At 46.3% G+C, this 17184-nt stretch overlaps 1 protein-coding gene and 1 long non-coding RNA gene across 3 annotated transcripts; one reads left to right on the forward strand and one right to left on the reverse strand.

The window, feature by feature from the left end:
* Nucleotides 1-1225: 1225 nt before the first annotated feature.
* On the reverse strand, nt 1226-10180 carry LOC135386009 (uncharacterized). 2 transcript variants are annotated; one of them, XR_010420557.1, is made up of 3 exons: nt 10107-10180; nt 7611-8352; nt 1226-1622 (listed from the first exon to the last, which is right to left on the reverse strand). It is a non-coding gene; the product is annotated as an uncharacterized LOC135386009 (long non-coding RNA). The 2 variants fall into 2 exon arrangements; XR_010420556.1 differs by lacking the exon at nt 1226-1622 and adding an exon at nt 3235-3514.
* Nucleotides 10181-10756: 576 nt separating this feature from the next.
* On the forward strand, nt 10757-16467 carry LOC135383990 (carboxypeptidase inhibitor SmCI-like). Its single transcript, XM_064613262.1, has 4 exons — nt 10757-10934; nt 13112-13312; nt 14646-14834; nt 16042-16467. The coding sequence occupies exons 1-4, from the start codon at nt 10883-10885 to the stop codon at nt 16224-16226; spliced, it is 627 nt and encodes a 208-aa protein (XP_064469332.1). The 5' UTR covers nt 10757-10882; the 3' UTR covers nt 16227-16467.
* The last annotated feature ends 717 nt before the right edge of the window (nt 16468-17184 follow it).

A 17184-nucleotide genomic window follows, 5' to 3' on the forward strand; every position in this document is an offset into this window, starting at 1 on the left:
AGAGCATGTCTGCATGAACGCATACCCCCGCTTGCCAAGATGGCATCAGCGCTGCTCTCACAGCTGTTTTGATAAAAATATATGTGGAATAAAAAAGAACGAAAGAATCACACACACACCCTGTATAATCCGGCTAGAAATACAGGCATTTCGGCCGATACAGCGTGAAGCTTCGGATAAAGCGATAATTCGGAAGAAGCCATTTCGTTATAACGAAAGTTTACCGTATCTCGTCCTGCATCATCCCAGATACACCAGAAACGAGTGTCATACATGATCTCAATGTTTCCGAATCAGTTGCTAATAGCTTATCTAACTATTTATTTATGTCGAAAAATTAAAATTAAATTAATTCCAGTGATCTGGTCACGACCTACTTATCAGATCTGGTGAAGGCCGATACAAGGAAAGCTTTTAGATCGCAAGCTGCAGATATTTGGAAGAGAGGCTGTCGGAGAAGTTTATAGTAGAACTCCAAATAGCGGCGACAGCTGATCGAAGGCCCTTGCTTATTTATTTATTTACGTGTGTTGTAACTTGTGTTGTTCGCTTGTTTGTTCGATGTAACAGGTCAATTCGACAACAGCTGCACGCACAATCCGCATTAGGGAACCTTTGGGAATTAGGAATCACATTCTGTAAAGTGCGATGTGTGAACGCATTTTATTTTCAGTCTGCATATCGGGCGGTATAGCGCGACGACGGGTTTGTTCTATTCCGCACGTATCCTCTCCTTCACTTGCCAATACAGCTCTAGCATAACTTGTTTTCACTACCGAGCACCTGTGACCCGCATTCCCGGATCTCAAAACCTCGACATGTTCAGTGCAATGCTCGAATATTTCAGTTTTTGAACCTGTCGGATGAACGCCTACGTTGCCCGTCCTGAAATATTAGCATCAAGCTGCAACACCACAGCTGCAAAAGAAACCACTACAATATACCACCAGGAAAGGTTTCTCTTTTATTTTTCATGACTTTCTACGTCGTAGGTATAGGCATCACAATACACATCGCTTAGAAAGAGGTAACACATCGTTGAGTTTGAGGAACACATAAGACAAGTGCTCTCCTCTTCGTCCTGCGTGTTCCTCAAACTCAGACATGTACAAGATACCCAAAAATGTATTTAACATAAGATAATAAATAATAAGGTTAGAATGTAATTAAGATAGAGTATAAATACGTGAAAATTAAAGTAATTAAGAGAGAGTACAAAATACTTCGAAAAGTATTTGAAATACAATTAAGATACTATTTATCCTTGAACGCAAAAAGTCACTGGTCAATGCGGCAAGTCGCCGCTATGTGACATGAATCACCAAAACCCCGCACACTACGCAAGCCGGAGCTGTGTGATAGGAGTAATCTAAACGCAAGTCCCAAAAAGATGACGAAGAGATATACCACATAACTCCACTAAGTATATGTGACCATTAACCAAGCAAACTTCCAGCAGGCCCCTGCTCGGCGAGATCAGAATTCGGCGTCATCCCGTCAGGGCACACGTAATAGAACCCTCACTGGCAAAGGATTAGGACACACGGGGTAGGAGCTCTAAATGGAGACCTCCAAGAAGGGCCAATGTCCAGGTCAAGTCCAAGGGAATCAGGAAGTTTCCACTGAACAAGTAAGATAACGGAAAGACGAGACACAGAAAGTTTGAGAGGGAGATCCAAAATATGTAATTAGAGTACTGAGTAGAAAATACCGTAAAATGTATTTTAAATAGAGTACAAATGCACAAAACAAAAAGCATTGAGTAAAGTACCAAAATACCGCAAGTAAATGCCAAATACGTACAAGTCTGCTCAAACTCAAAGAAATTTTACATCTTTCTACAGTAAACCAGCTCGCGTGCACCATTCTAATTTGCTCGTTAACACATCTAGGAAAACCGGATATATAAATGCCGGAGATGATAAATTTCTTTCGAAAACGGCAACTAAAAACAATACTGAACATGCTCTGTCCTATAAACTGGGTAGCTTTTCAATGGTTCTCGCGTTGTAGAACACGCGAACAGTAGTGCGGGGCAAATACGACTTCTGCTGAGAACGCATTTTGCGAAAAGGTGCCGCATGAAACTGCCATCTCACCACCAGCTCGCTTGCTACCTACCTTTCCTTTCGTTCTCTTTTTCAGATAGCGCGCGCTTAACGTAGCACGCCATTATGTTCCCGAGAGGGCGGTAGTTCCCGGTTCTGGAGTTTTAGTTCTCCGTGCGCGCGTTGTAGCGCAAAATTTGAATTGCTAAATTTTTTGTTCAAATCACGTCGGACTTTCCTACCTTGCTTTTAGCGCTCCCCGCCCGATGAAATCCATTTGAAAGTCACCCCTCAATGTGACGTTGTCATTAGCTGTTCGAGGAACTTCAGACACGTTTCGCATGCACATGTTCTTTCGTCGATTCCACGCTCAGGGGAATCCCACCGATTTTCATCTTGGGGAGTGTTGGTATCTTTGAAAGGAGGGGGAGGGGGGCAGGTGGATGCCGTCCATTTGGGTGTGTTACGGGGGTTGAGGAATTTTATACATGTGGTCCATTACATCACGGAGGTTGCATGCCAGAAGACTGACAAAAAAATAATTATTCTTCTACGTGTCGTACTTAGCGAGACACAAGCCCTCGAACACACTTCCGAGCTAAGCGCAGACGTCACAGAGCTCAGAGTTGCGCCCATTCCCATTGGCAGCCATAAGCGCGTGACTTCTCATGCGCTGCCTCAGTGGCGGCGGCGAGGGCTGTGATGTCACAGCCACACGAGTTTCGGTATTCGTGGAGCTCATCTTCTCCGCTTCTATTACCCTCTTCGCTGTGAAACTTTCAATACAGGTTCACATCGGTACAAAGAACAACCTTTTACGTTTATCTGAGATAACCCTGGATGACTAGGGATGGTGTCGCTTTAGGGGGGGGGGGAGGGGGGGGTGTCCACGCTGGTGGCACGATGGTTTCGGCACATCCGAAACGGGAAGCTTGAGACAGGCATTTACCAGAGTGATTATAGGCTACTCAGTGATTGCTATACACTTCGTCTCCTCTTGCCGACTACGGCAAGCAGTTCCACGATCACCACCGCTATACACCGTGTCTTTTTCCGAATTCTTGTAAGATCTTGCAGCTGTTCCACATGAACATGGAGGTGTCCCAGCCATTCTTCACAACTTCCGAAGCAATGAACAAACGGTTGAAGCATTTTATTGTTCGGCCTATGCCATGTTCCCCGACAATTGAGAATAAGGTGGTCATTTAGTGTACAAAAATTTCGAAGCACTAAGCGGTTTGATTGATGCGTAAAAGAAAAAAAAAATGGAGATGTTAGTCTCGAGCCACTCGGGACTGGCTACTCCAGGACGCGTTATTCAGAAAAGAAAGGGAACCTACACAAATCAATACACTTTGAAACGGAATGGAAACGCTGAGAGTCCGAAGTTGGGAAGTCGGTACATGACAAGTTCACACCGCAGCAGCCACAAACACAGACAAAAGGCACACACAAGACAGGACGAACTGCAAAGGAACAAGAAGAAGGGTTACAAACTGATAGAAACCCCTTTGCACTGGAAATATAGTCACTGAGAGTCCGAAGTTGGAAGAATTTGGAATGGAAATGGAGTGGATGAAAACATCACCACAAAACGTGGCACCAAAAGCAACAGTGTAGGAGAGTGCACGTGCGAAATCTCAATGTTCAAAAAACAAAGAGCGTCACAAAGGTCAAAGAGGTCCGTCGAGACGAGAAATTGCACAAGGGCGCGCATGACAGGTATGAGCTGATTTGCGGGCCAACACCCAAGAACGTTTTCGGTGGAGTATGACCGATTATCCAGGCGGGTCAGCGATGACACAAGGGTACAACGGTGTGCACTGTACCTCTGGCAGTCTTGGAGTATATGAGTCACGTCCTCAACTACGAGGGGCGTCCAAGTCAAACCGGGACTTTCTGTCTCCTGAGTGTACAAATGGCTCCCGCTACTTCTTTTTCATCATTTTCACACACGACAGGCCTCCGCGTTCACCACGTAGTGGTCCAAAGTTTGTGTAAAACAGAAGACACGTGCTAGACAAGATGGCCGACAACGAGGTGAGCGCGCACATCGAACAGCGAATTGTTATGAAGTTTCTCGTGAATGAAGGCGTAAAGTCATCTGAAATTCACAGAAGACTTCAGGCTCAGTATGGCCACGATACACTTAGCCGCAGCAAAGCGTTGGAGTGGTGCAAACGGTTCCGACACGGCCGTACATCAGTGCAGGACGATATCCCGGCCGGGGCGGCTCAGAGCCCAGTGTCAGAGTGATGACATGTCTCGAACTCGCTCGAAAGACGGACTTTTCTGTGGGAACGTTGAGCACTATCCTTCATGGACACATCCAGTTTCAGAAAGCCGGACTTCATCACCAAAGGGGTCCTCCTCCTCCTACAGGACAATGCACGCCCGCATACCGCGCATCTCACGACACGCACCTTACAGGAACTTCGCTGGGGTTGCTGCCACATCCCCCTTACAGTCCAGACTTCACCCCCAGCGATTTCCGTCTCCTCGGGCCACTGAAGGCGTTCCTTGGGGCCGCCACTTCAGCTGCGACGACGAGGTCAAGAATGCGGTCCGATCATTGCTGCTACGCGTCGGTAAGGATTTCTACGCTGCTGGCATCCAAGCCCTCGTGAAACGCTGGGACAAGTGCATTAGTGCAGCTTTAGATCACGTTGAAAAATAAAACAAATTTCTCGCCTGTAAGTTCATTTTACTTTTGCGAAAAATGAAAAGTCCCGGTTTGACTTGAACGCACCTCGTACATCACGCAGATCGCAGTTGGGGGACGGGACTATGCCGAGCTTAAACAAAAGTCGTCCACTGTATGGCACGTTGAGGCGAAGCCTGTAAATGAGCGACGTGATGGGTCGACGAAGCGCTGACGGCATATAAAAACAGAGATCTGGGTCTACCTTGCGCAGGAACGACGTAGTAGGGACACTTCTTCGCTAGTGTTCACTACACAGACGTCTCATACGGGTACCAATTACTTCCTTCGCGGCCGCTTAGGTGAAATACGTAGGGTGCGTCGGTACGCCACGTGCCACATGAGCCCGTCTCGCAAGTAGGTTGGCAGCCTCATTCTCAGGGACGCCACAATGACCTGGGATCCACTGCAAGGTGATGTTATGTGTCTGTGTGACAGCACACGAATACTCCATGAGGACGTCACACACCAGTGGAGCGAGGGAGCTCGAGCCCATGGTGCACTGCAGAGCTTGGAGGGCGGTTTTGTAGTCACTGTGTACGGTCCAGTGCATCGGTGGTTGACGGGACACAATGAAGGAAAGCGCCATGAGAACGGAATGCAGCTCTGCCACAGCAGCCGACGTTGGGTGCGACAGCCTTGCGCTTCTTTCAATCGACAGCTCAGGGATTACGAATGCACAGGTAGAGCCGGTCTGTGTCGATGAGCCATCGGTAAAGATTTTAATTCTGCCTTCATCGCGATGAAGTATGCTCAGACTGAGTTGGCGAAGAACAATTGTTGTAGCTGATTTTCTGAAAGCCAAGCCAGGGACATTGGCATGCACAGGTGGTGCCTGAAGGGCCCATGGTGGGACTGCGGGTAGAGTCATTTTTTTTATGCTTGGGAATGAGGTTCCGGTGAGCTAAAAGAGCTTGGCAGTAGTCTGATGCTGGTCGCCGAAGAATTTCGCGCACTAATGTGTGACGGTAATGGCGAGTGGAGAGCCTCATGTAGTGCCCAAGAGATTGTGCCGTCCGCATGAAGACCAGCGAAAGCCCCTTGGCTTCAGCCATGACAGGGGCAGTTGGCGTTGATTTGTGGACACCAAGACACTGTTTCACGCTTTTTGCAAGGACAGTTTCATGGACTCGTTTTCTATTACTTACTCGCTGCGGAATATTCACTGTAGAAAAATTACGTGAAGAATAATAAGGCGAATAATAATAATAAGGTGATATATTCAGCCTTATTTTAATGCGTGAGCATTAGAGTCCTCGCTACAAAAGAATTGCGGCGTGGTCTGTCTGTAGGTACGGCGCGGCGCGCATGCGCGGTGAGTGGAGAGGGAAAGAGAGGGCGCGTGAAGAGACGCAGCGCGTTGGCAGTGTAGCTGTGGTGGGCGACAGGTTCAGATGTGTCTGTGTGGGCGCAATATGGGTTATGAAAGCTGTGCGGAGGAGTGGCGGCGACAGACGGCTGAGGCAGCGAGACGGCGCCGCCAAGCTGAATCGGAGGAAGCCCGAAAGGCTCGTTTGGCTGCGGATGCTGTCTTGCGTTAGCGTTGCGTAGAGTTGTATGAAGGGTTGTGTAGCGTTTGCGAAGGGTTGTTGAGGGGTTGTGTAGCGTTGTGAAGGGGAGTTCCCAAAGGGTTTTCAAGTTTTAATACTGACGCGTTTTAGCCAGATCCCCCTTTAGCGTTTTAGCCAGATTCGCTTTGCACCAACGAAATAAATTGACAGCGTATAAATCATTAGATATTCCTTGGAATATATGTATCAGCAGTCTGGGATTCATAAAGTAGGGCGCTTTCAAAACATATAAAGAAAATACAAAGGTCAACAGCACAGTTCATATTGTCCAGGTGCAGAAGGACTCCTTCGCGGTAACGCTTGTGGAAGGAAGATCCAAGGGGGAAACAGTTCCATCGGGAAAGAACAATCGGGGGGTGGAGGTCACGTGACGGAGGGAAAAAAGATCCAAATGAGAAAGAAGATCCATGCGTCAAAAATTTCCATAGGCAAAGAAGATGCCAACGAGGAAGTGCGTGCATGTGTATGTCCGGTCAAGAAGAATGCTTAAGCGGACAATCGAATTTAACTAACTAATGTTCGCGAACTGATAAATTCGCCAACTTTGAGCACACTCACAAATTTCACTGAGGAAGTTAGACGTACGGATGGATACTGTATTGTAAAGAATTCGCGAAGTTAGTGGTCGCGGATATATAGTGCATGATTTTTAGGGTTGTACACGATTGCGCTCGATATTTACCCCAGATTGAAATTAGCAAAAACCGGGTCTAACCCGATATTTCCCCGAAAACTGCTGGCACAAGGGGGATCCGCAGTCATCACAACTAACACAGAACTTTGGAAATTGTGTTGGAAATGCATTATGCTCATATACAAACTGTCAAAAGACCGTCTTAAATGCATAGACTATACTCTGTTTCTACTGGTGTTGTCAGAGTAAATCGAAGATTTAAACGCCTGATTCAATCAGATTCAACGAGAATTGAGTTGAATCAGGTTGAGTTCAGCCCGATTACACCCGAATTATTGAAGCAAAATGTAGCCCGATATTTACCCGCTATGTTGCTGAAAAATATAACCCGACAAAGTCAGGCCCTACGGCATATACGCTTTCTGTCAGATTCGAGAAACTTCGGAGCCACAAATATATAGAGTTTTACAGTAATCCCCAATTTATGGGGGGGGGGGGGGATATGTTTATTAAGAGAAAGAAGAGAAAAGAGGAAAGGTCAGCCATGCTAATGCTCCCGGCCTGCTATTAAAAAAGAAACACAATCAGACAATCAGAGCAACGACAATCTTCGTATGATTAGAGCAAACTGTTAGAGCAGCACAGGCACAACATACCACGAGAAAGCCCGGTCTTGCAGGAAACAGAGCAGGGCTGTGGTGACGGCCCACTGGGTACGCCAAGGGACGGGACGGGACGGGACCAATGAGGGTGGCCATGGACATTGCGCTGCGCCCAAGCTGCATTAGACGGCAACGGAGGGCTTGTCGTTGAGGAAGGTGCTGCTGGTAATGCAGCACGTAGTGAGGAGTTGGATTGGCCCATTTTGTAGAGAAGCAATGGAGTGCGAGCAACGTTGAGACGGAGGCGGTGCAGAAGTGATTCCTCGTGGCGAGTGCAGTGACACGCAATGAAGAAGGCAAGTGAGGGGTCGATGGACTGCATGTGACTGATGGGCAACTTCAGATCCGAACGCTTGGGCACGGGCAGCACGCCGGCGGCTGATAGGCGGCAAGCCGAAACGGTAAGGGCACACGTGTAGTGGCACGAGTGACAGCTGCGTCAGGGCGTCTTGCAGCCTTGTCTGCGCGTGAGTTACCGGACAGCACCACATGACCGGGGACCCATTGAAGGGACAAAACGTCTGTCGGATTCGCCTTAGTAGGCCGTTATGTCAATCTTCCACCGTGTTTGCGGTTCGAGACCCGGTATTGTTGAACTGACCCCATGTGTCCTTGACGGCAGCATTTTTGATCCAGAAGCTCGCGAAGTACCGGGAGAATCGTTGTAGCCTTGCTGCTTCAAGTGATGGCAAGTCCGGACGCGCTGCCAAGAGGTCATCCGCAAATCGCAATCCGACTGCGCCAGAAACAGGGGATTTTGTGGATACTAAAATTTCACGGCATGAAATGTCCAACTATTGTGAGAGCTTGTCGGCCACGGATATCTCTTTCTCGGCTAATACACGTGCATAGTAATGAGACTCCACTCCGGCACACAGATTTCCTGTCTCACATAGACCCCGATCTCACGGCACATTCCTCATGACATCGGCCGAAGCCTCCGCACGGCTATTCACCGGATTCGACTCGGCGCGCTATATAGGGTAAAGTGGGGCTACTTGAAGACGGGGGCAAGTTGAGGACAGTTTGAGTTTTTCGCGTGGCATTTTCTTAGCAATATTTTTTTTCTCGTCTGTGACACCGGGATGAGCACAGCCGTTGTCTGGGCTTTGAAGTAACGTGTTGACGTTCTGCACGTTGCTTTTTAGAAAGACGTGAGACGCTCTTTTGCAGATGTGGTCGAAGTAAGGGGGGCCTTTGTTTGTCCCATCTGTAACTTTCGCGAGCATTGACTTCCAATTTGCTCATTTCTGCTTCTCGGCTAATAAAATATGACCTCACCGTTATGATTCTGTGTCACTGCCCTGTATTTCCATGTGCACTACTCGTGGCTGACCGTTTCGGATGGCCCAAACAAAAGACAAAATTTAAATCCGGCATTAATTTTTTGATGTCCTCAACTTGCCCATAGTGTGGGGAAAGTTGATGAAAATATGTAGCCTGTCATATTTGGCTCGTACGAAATAAATGTCTGGTTTAGCACCACAGTAATTTGTGCATCATTTCTCAAAGGTTTGGGGATTCAGTTAACGAATTATAGTACAATTTAGGCGAGTATTCTCACTGCTATTAACAAAATAGCTTAACTGTCCTCAACATAGACCACCTTACCCTACTGCCACCCAATTCCAACTCGGTATCGTGGCCTCAAGACTGTGCGACATCTGCAAAGTGCCCCAGGACACGTTACACGTACTTATACAGTGCCCCGAACAAGAAGACGCAAGGGAAAGACTGCCCCAGGCACTTCAAACACTGGACAAAGGACCTTTCTCTTACAGCAAAGTAATGGGAAGATGGCCTACAAGGGAACAAGACATGAAGGCACTCAAGGCATTGTGTGTCTATCTAAAAGAAACCGGTACATACTGCCGCTACTAGCAGCCACATCTCATAAACATCAAAACCACCTAAATAAGATGGAGCTGCAGGCGCCGTTAGGGCAGCCACCCTGCTCCAAGTCTTTCCCCCATTTTTTTCCTTTTTTTTCAGTTAATTACTACTACTACTACTACCTACTACTACTACTAATGAGATAGCATGTGTATACATTAAATACGTGTATGACGTCGATGAATGTCGTCTCTGTGTAGGCGTACCGAGGTATTGAGGTAGCTCCCCCCCCCCCCTTACGTCCCTCATTTTCTCTTTTCTCCAACCTCATCATCACTACCACCACCACGATGTCTCACTCAACGTATTTGCGGGATACCCTCTTGGGATGTTGCGTAGGAAATCAGTTGAAAATAAAATTTTCATGTCAGGGAGTACGCATAAAACACATTGTGCATGGACAAATACAACTTATTATCAAAATTTGAGATCGTGCCTGCGGATTACGTTTGAAAACCAGAAAAGACGCACGTCACGAAACGCACTAAATTCTAATGGGATTCTTTGAAATTCACCGTCTGTCTTTTCTGCGGCCCTCATCACAGTGAACGCAAAAAATATAACGAAAACACGCAACGACATTCCTTGCTTACGTACTGTGCTGTTCCTTGGAAGTATAGGTGGAAACTTGGCCACTCCGAAATAGGATTGTCAGCCAGGCTCGAGTCCCAGCCACCTCTCTGCCTATCACCTTTCAATGTGATCTCCTTGTGAACAACAACTGCACAAAGAACAGGATTATTTCAGACAAACACACACGCATACAGACATGCACGTTATTTTTGCGTTCTCCCGCATTGGAAGATCTATAGCTTTCAATTGATCGCCCGTTATTGCCGCTACACAATCTGACTGTTCTCGGCAGAACATGGGTAGATGAATACGGGAACTAACGAAGGTGAAGATCATTGAGACGGGGGCCAAGCGACGACGATGCCGTTTTGCATTCAGACGGCATAGTTTAAATTTATTAGTCGGCATGCTACATAGGCTTTGAAATGAAAGAGCCGGCGCGGCAAGTGGATAGACAAATTGGACAACTAAACAGGGACATAAACACTGAGTTGTGACACTCGAGTTCATCTACATAAGAGCTGCGAGAGTAAGCTGACACGCTCGATTTTGAAACAGCTGTTTGTCATCCGTAAACCGCGCTCGATATTCGAAATGAACACGCTTCGACGCACAGGCCATGACAAGTGACAATTTACGAGAGAATACTAGTCGTTCAATACGTTAGGTCGTTCTAACCTCAAAGCGGACACCGAAGACAGCATTAAAGTTTATTCGAGAAACGGGGACGTCATAGTGCGAGACTGTGTCGAAGTAGCAAATATTAGAAAGTGCGTGGTGCAGAAGGAATATAGTACGTCATGTACCTGGAGGTGTTGTGGCTCGTTGTACATTTTACGGCATCTCTGAGAGGTACGGTGAAAGGAACGGTGCTTTACAATATGTTAGAGTTCTCAATACTCGGAAATTTATGTTTGCGAAGCGGAATATGTGTTTCGGTATTTGTTGCGTGTGATAAACTCTCATGTTTGAAATAAACTGTAAAGCCGGGTTCATACTGTTGCGTTGTTGCGTGCTGGTTGCTGTGGTAACAAACTTGTGCATCGCGTCAGTCATAGGCCGCCGCTCCACACTCTAAGAAAAAAAAAGGAGTAAAATGGGGAGTAATTGCAGACCCTACCTCTGACCCTGACCCCAGCATCTCTACATCTGACATGATCTTTGGTGGCAACTCGCCTGGCGAGCGACGACGCCGGACTGCTGCTCTGGTCGCCTTCCTAAAGGAAACGCGGCTTATATCACGTCTATAGTGTAGTGTAGTGTAGTGTAGTGTAGCGTAGTGTAGTGTTTTTCTTAAGCTTTTAGTGTGTTTTTTAGTGAAAGTGCTTTTTTTCTGCGTCATAGTCGTGACGCTGCCCACTTTCAGCGTGGCCAACCACTGCGAGTAGTTTTTCATCTTCACCACCACCAGAGTAATTGGAGCTTCTGCTCCCCTAGACCGCAGTTACTCCCTATTTTAGTCCCCTAACCCCGACATTTATTCCCCAGAACTGCGAATTGTCACTGAAGTTGGCAAATGATCTAGTGGATGCGAGAGTCTACGTAAATATATGCTCTTGGTCACATTGATGGCATAGGGCAGCATAACTCAGCCAACTTAGCAATTTTCCACCCACACAGAGGAAGAAACAGTTCTTCGCAAATTGTGTCCTATGTATGTCGCAAGAGTTTATATCACTCGATATAGCAAGGTTGACGGTACGATACAAAGTTATTTTCATGCGTGCACACGAATTATGTACCTGGGACTCTTAGAACAGAGCGTGAAATGCTTTCTCCACTCTGTGATATTCATTTACTCCCGCGCATCTACTCCCGAAAGGGACAATTTTTTGTGGCAATGCTTTTAGTACTCAAAAGGAGTAAAACTACTACTTTTTTGTTAGAGTGCAGATATAACGAGAATGTCGACACATACGCACGCAGCCGCACGCACACATTGGAACGCAATAGTGTCAACTGGGCTTAAGTGTTCCAGAGGTTAGGAACATCGCAAGGGAATAAGGGAATGGAGTATCCTACAGGAGTGACATTGTCCGAGAAGCTTCTGCACTGCGTATAGTTCAGGCATTTTTACGTGCTGTAGTGGCATCCAATGTCGTAACATGGCAGGGAAATAAAAAAAAATAATGATCACTTATGACAACTGATCAGATCACCTTCGTGAGAAGCCAACTGGACTGACAGCATGACAGAGCCTCTCCAAAGGCGTATTACTAATTCTCTTTCGTCGTGTTATTCCTTCCAAAATACCGCGCAAATTGCTCCTATGTTTGGGGCTTTGGAATGGATCGTCTCGGCTTGGTTGCTGCAGTTGGCAACACGTCGTCATGCTGTGTGCTTCACCTAACACGTCAAAAATGAGCAATAAGAGACACGGTCGGTGTATGGACAGGTGGATAAATGAGCAATTCAACTCCATTTTGACACCCTGACGCTCTGACAGTCTGTGACGCTCTTTGTCTTTTGTGCATTGAGATTTCACAGGAGGCGTACGCCTTTTTTGTGACAGTTATGAACAGCATAAGTGTCACAAAAAAGGCGTACGCCTCCCGTTTTCAACAAATCAGGGCAGTTAACGATATCATTCGAGATGATGGTTGGCTTGGAGCGTGCGATGCGGTGAAGTTCATTCGATGCCCACTTGAGTGCGGCCAACAACGGCAAGCTACCTCGACAACCCCCCCTCCCCCCTCATTTGTAAGAGTGTAATGTAAGCGTGCAGGAGTAGTCAATCCGACCGTATCGCGACTTACATCCCCCCTTTTTTTTCATGTTCCCACCACACCACTGCTCTAAGGCCTTTACATTCTAATCGACTTTATCGGAGAAAAATATGCAAAAACTGCGTTATCGTGGTGCTGAGAAAGCAGCTTTTTCCTCACTAACAGTATCGGTGCTGACGTGGAGCCGGTTATACAGCAACAGCATAAAGCGGATAAATACCAGCGGTTAAAGTTCTCACTAGGTGGGGCACCTGAGGAAGGTGCACAGGAACAATGATAATCTCGTTTCTGGTTTCATTTCAGTTAATGCAATAGCAGTTCACGGGGAAGGACCATGTAGTTCACCACCGGCACGAGGGGACTGTGAGGAGGACCACGTGAGATATTACTTCAATCCGTACGACGGAGACTGCCAGGAGTTCGTTTACAGCGGCTGCGCCGGAAACGAGAATAACTACCGTAACCTGCGAGAATGCATGGACTCCTGTTTGCCAACTTATAAAGGTACCATCTCTTGAACTATTGAAATATATTATGACCCACGTAAATATCTTAAGTGGGTCACATATAACACACTTTTTAGTTCAATTAAGTGAACTCATTTCTGACTATTTTAAACTTTCCACTTCGAGGACTTTATTCAGCTAGTTGGTCCCCAACTCCCTTGACAATGCAAATCCCTTGTACAACGACGCCCTTTTGAGTATGACTTTGATTTGCAGTTTTCTGGCGCAAAGATATCTGGGATCACGCTGCGCCGCACTAATTATGTTGGTTTGTTGAAGGCTAGCTGGTTTGATTCATTGCCCATGACGTTGTATCACTGGATGTGTGTCCACCTCCGGTAATATTATGTGGTGAGCAACGTACGGTCAATTTTCAAGCCATTGTCAATGGATATTTTGCCATAGGCAATGTATATCACTTTTACTGAGATGCGGAACTTTGGGTACCGCCAGGCGGGGGAGTCACCAAATATTCCTCTGGTTCACATTGTGAAACTTCGGAAGTACACCTGGCGAAGGGATCATCGGGTCCTCGACTCAAAGGGGAATTCCAGGCGCACCCCCGGCGAGGGAGTCGCCAATCCTCCTCTGTCCTAGCGACGCCCTTTTGTTATATACATGTTATACACTGACGTTAGGGCAGGAGTTTTTGCCAATTTATTCAAAATGTTTATGTTCATCACTGTTAAATTCAGTTGTGTTGAGGTTGGATAAATGAGGAGAACACGGTGGTACGTGTGTTTAAATATATGTGTTTAAATACGTCTAAATCAAAGCATAAATTCCAAATTTTAAAGGGAAAGTGTAGCGGCACAGTCCAGTAAGTGCAATAAAACTACAGTACTTGTAGTGCTGCAGCATATGGCACTGTAAACAAACGAAAAAGAGCAAGGGCACAGTCGATGAATGCCATTTTGTACGTAACGTACACTCGTTATAGCCTGCACTAAGAAAGGCGAGGCGACTATGATCCTGGAGGTCACACAATATTCCCCTAGTTCGCCCTTAATTTCGTGTGATTTTACCCGCAACACATTTTGCGCTCGTTAATTCGCAATAACTTCACAATATACAATACCGGTTGCTCCACGTGCAGTTGCTTCATGAGTTTCATCTAGAATTTGACAAGCGAAAACTGCCCGTTAGACGACTTAACCGACGCGACGGCGGCAATATTGAATACTCAACTTGAAGAAACCTTCACAAACTATACCCATTCGCTTAGCACTTCATGTGTCTCGCTTCGGAAGTCTTGCTTCCTCGATGTTTTTGAAGGTTGACGAGTTCTTACGGACATATTGGCACTCAGGAAAATACTATATGCTTTCCAGAAAACTACATTCCCCGTTTTTGTTACCTACCGAAGGGAAGAGGACTGTGCAACGAGTCACTGCTACGATACTTTTATAATCCCGACAGCGGCCGTTGCGAAGCATTCATGTATTCAGGTTGCATGGGCAATGCCAACAATTTCCACAGCGTGGGGGACTGCAAATTATTCTGCAGACTTTCGGGACAAGGTGAGTACGAAAACCCACACATAATCCGATTAGCGGTACCAAACCATACCTGGGTGTAGTAATGTCATTGCTGTAATGAAATATTTTTGCTGGTAATTTGTAATGTAATGCTTTACTTTTGACACTATGGTGGAAGGGTGTTGCTGCACAGGATACCCCGCCTTTGTCCTACACTGTAAGAAAAGTTTCCGTAAATTTTACTGTACAAGTGAGTGCTAACTCTGTTGCCTGCATATGCGCCATAATCTATATGCTGCACAAAATCCGTTTGGTGTGCATGTTGACAACAGTTCCGGACTTGGCTTTCGCAAGTATCCCAAGTGGCTCTTTTTTTCGCTTAGAGGAGCTGTGCAGTGTGCACTCTAAAATGAATTTTCTGCAATAACTAATTTACGGCACATATACCGGCAACACAATGAGCAATCACTTTGGTGTAAAATTACGGATTTTTTTTTTCTTACAGTGTAGCATTTCATGGGTCTTCAAGCAAAAATGTGGCCATACCGAGGTCCAAGCTACCCAGATAATTACCTTGAAGTCGGGAGAGGGCGGTGCTGGAGGTGAAAGGGCTCGCCGTTGTCGGTCGCACAGAGGGAGGGCTGTTGTATAGTGTACGTAAGAGTCCTTCCACCTGTCCCAGTATATCAAGGATACACAACACAAATACCAACTACGACAGGCGGAACGTTTTCCGTTTGCTGTGCCATGGAAAGAAAGCTTCATGCCCAACTTATTCCTTCGAACGTATTTATACAACTGACATCTTAGATCTTTGAGGCGTGCACTGCAATCAAAGCTTAATTGCCACCCTTGGCAGCCGCCCCTTCAACTTGTCGCGCATCCTCGGCCCACTCCAGGGCTGCCTTACTTCTTGTAGCTTTCTTTTTCCTTTTTTTTTTTAGTCGACTGGCCTAAAGGACTCATTGTGACCCCGACACGCCCTCGGACATTCCCGCCATCATGATCAGGATCGCCATCGCCACTCCGATCGTCATCTCTTATCATCGTCATCACTCATATCAGACACCCAAGCTATGGGCTATCGTGCCACTCCTAGAGTGGCACCCCCCCCCCCCCCCCCACTTCACCGCCAATTTATAATTGCTGCTGTTGTTGTTGTTGCGGCTTCTTATCAAGTAGTATAGGTCTTCATATTGTCATATGCTTTGCCTCATTAACGGATACGTCGCTTTTACTTCCGTTTCAGCAACACTTTCCAGGAAGCCTCCCATGTGCTACTTGCCACCCGAAAGAGGGAGTTGCGGAGGCTTTCTACCGAGGTTCTATTACGATGAGTACAACGCAGAGTGCAGGAAGTTCCAATACAGCGGATGTCTGGGAAACGATAACAATTTTGCGACAGAAATAGAGTGCGAGAAAACATGTGGTTAAGTCGCTCCTCATGTCTCGTTTTATGCCAATTTCGGATTTATAAATACTGACTACGGAACAGACGCAGCAAAAAGTAACTTTATCGCGCGGCGCCAGTGCATTTATGCAGAAGACAAAGGACTTTCTAGTAGTAACGGATGTACAGCATTATGACCATTAATGGAGTGTTCCTAACAACAGTTTAGTGTGTATGCTTTGTAACGGGATAAAATTAATGGTATAAAATAGTATGTTTATATTATTTGTATATACTATTCATACCATTTGTTTATATACTGTTTGGTAAGAGAGCCCCTTGTTCTTTTTCTTTTTTCAAGATATGATGATGTGACAGCAACATTTTGTTTGAGCGGCGTACCACGAATGACGCGTATTTTGGCGGTACTTTTATTTCCATAGCAGTGCCGGATAGGTTTTTCGTCGAATTCGAAGTTGTCGCTGCTTAGGGTGAGTGGAAGGCCTCTGGACAGTACATCCAGCCTACTCTGTTGTCGTCCGAATTACGTATGTGCGCATTTTTCGCCGCCGCAATTCCATCGGCTTGAGTAACGCTCGCAACGTCGAAGGTTGCAAGGAAGCACAACGCTGGGAGAAGAATACCTTTAATGACGACGAGGAAGTGGGTAGCGTCATTTATTTCAAAGGACAATTGAAATGGGACACCTTCAGGATGCGATCGACAAAAGAGAATATATTTTCTGTTGATGTGAAATAACAAGACACAACGAATCTTTCAGGGATTCCTCATTTCTGAAGTTTTCGCAGCATGCATATTAAATTTGTTGTGCATGCGTTCCATGCAGTGTGGCTTAAACTTTGTCTACAGCTTCTTCTTCCCACATATTGGCGATATAGGAGTTGCCTTTATCTCACAAAATGGGTATATTTAGGCATATAGCAAACTAGAAATCTAGCTCTAGGAACGCTGTAAACAGGAACGGGGGCTTTGCAAGCACTT

The sequence above is a fragment of the Ornithodoros turicata genome, chromosome 2 (assembly GCF_037126465.1).
Source record: "Ornithodoros turicata isolate Travis chromosome 2, ASM3712646v1, whole genome shotgun sequence".
Lineage (NCBI taxonomy): Eukaryota > Metazoa > Arthropoda > Arachnida > Ixodida > Argasidae > Ornithodoros > Ornithodoros turicata.

Bases quoted from the DNA above. Each gene is read 5' to 3' on its own strand.
- LOC135383990 (XM_064613262.1), top strand. From the start codon at position 10,883: ATGTACCTGGAGGTGTTGTGGCTCGTTGTACATTTTACGGCATCTCTG. The intron at 10,935-13,111 runs GTACGGTGAAAG...GTTTCATTTCAG, and splicing joins TTTTACGGCATCTCTGAGAG to TTAATGCAATAGCAGTTCAC. The intron at 14,835-16,041 runs GTGAGTACGAAA...CTTCCGTTTCAG, and splicing joins CTGCAGACTTTCGGGACAAG to CAACACTTTCCAGGAAGCCT.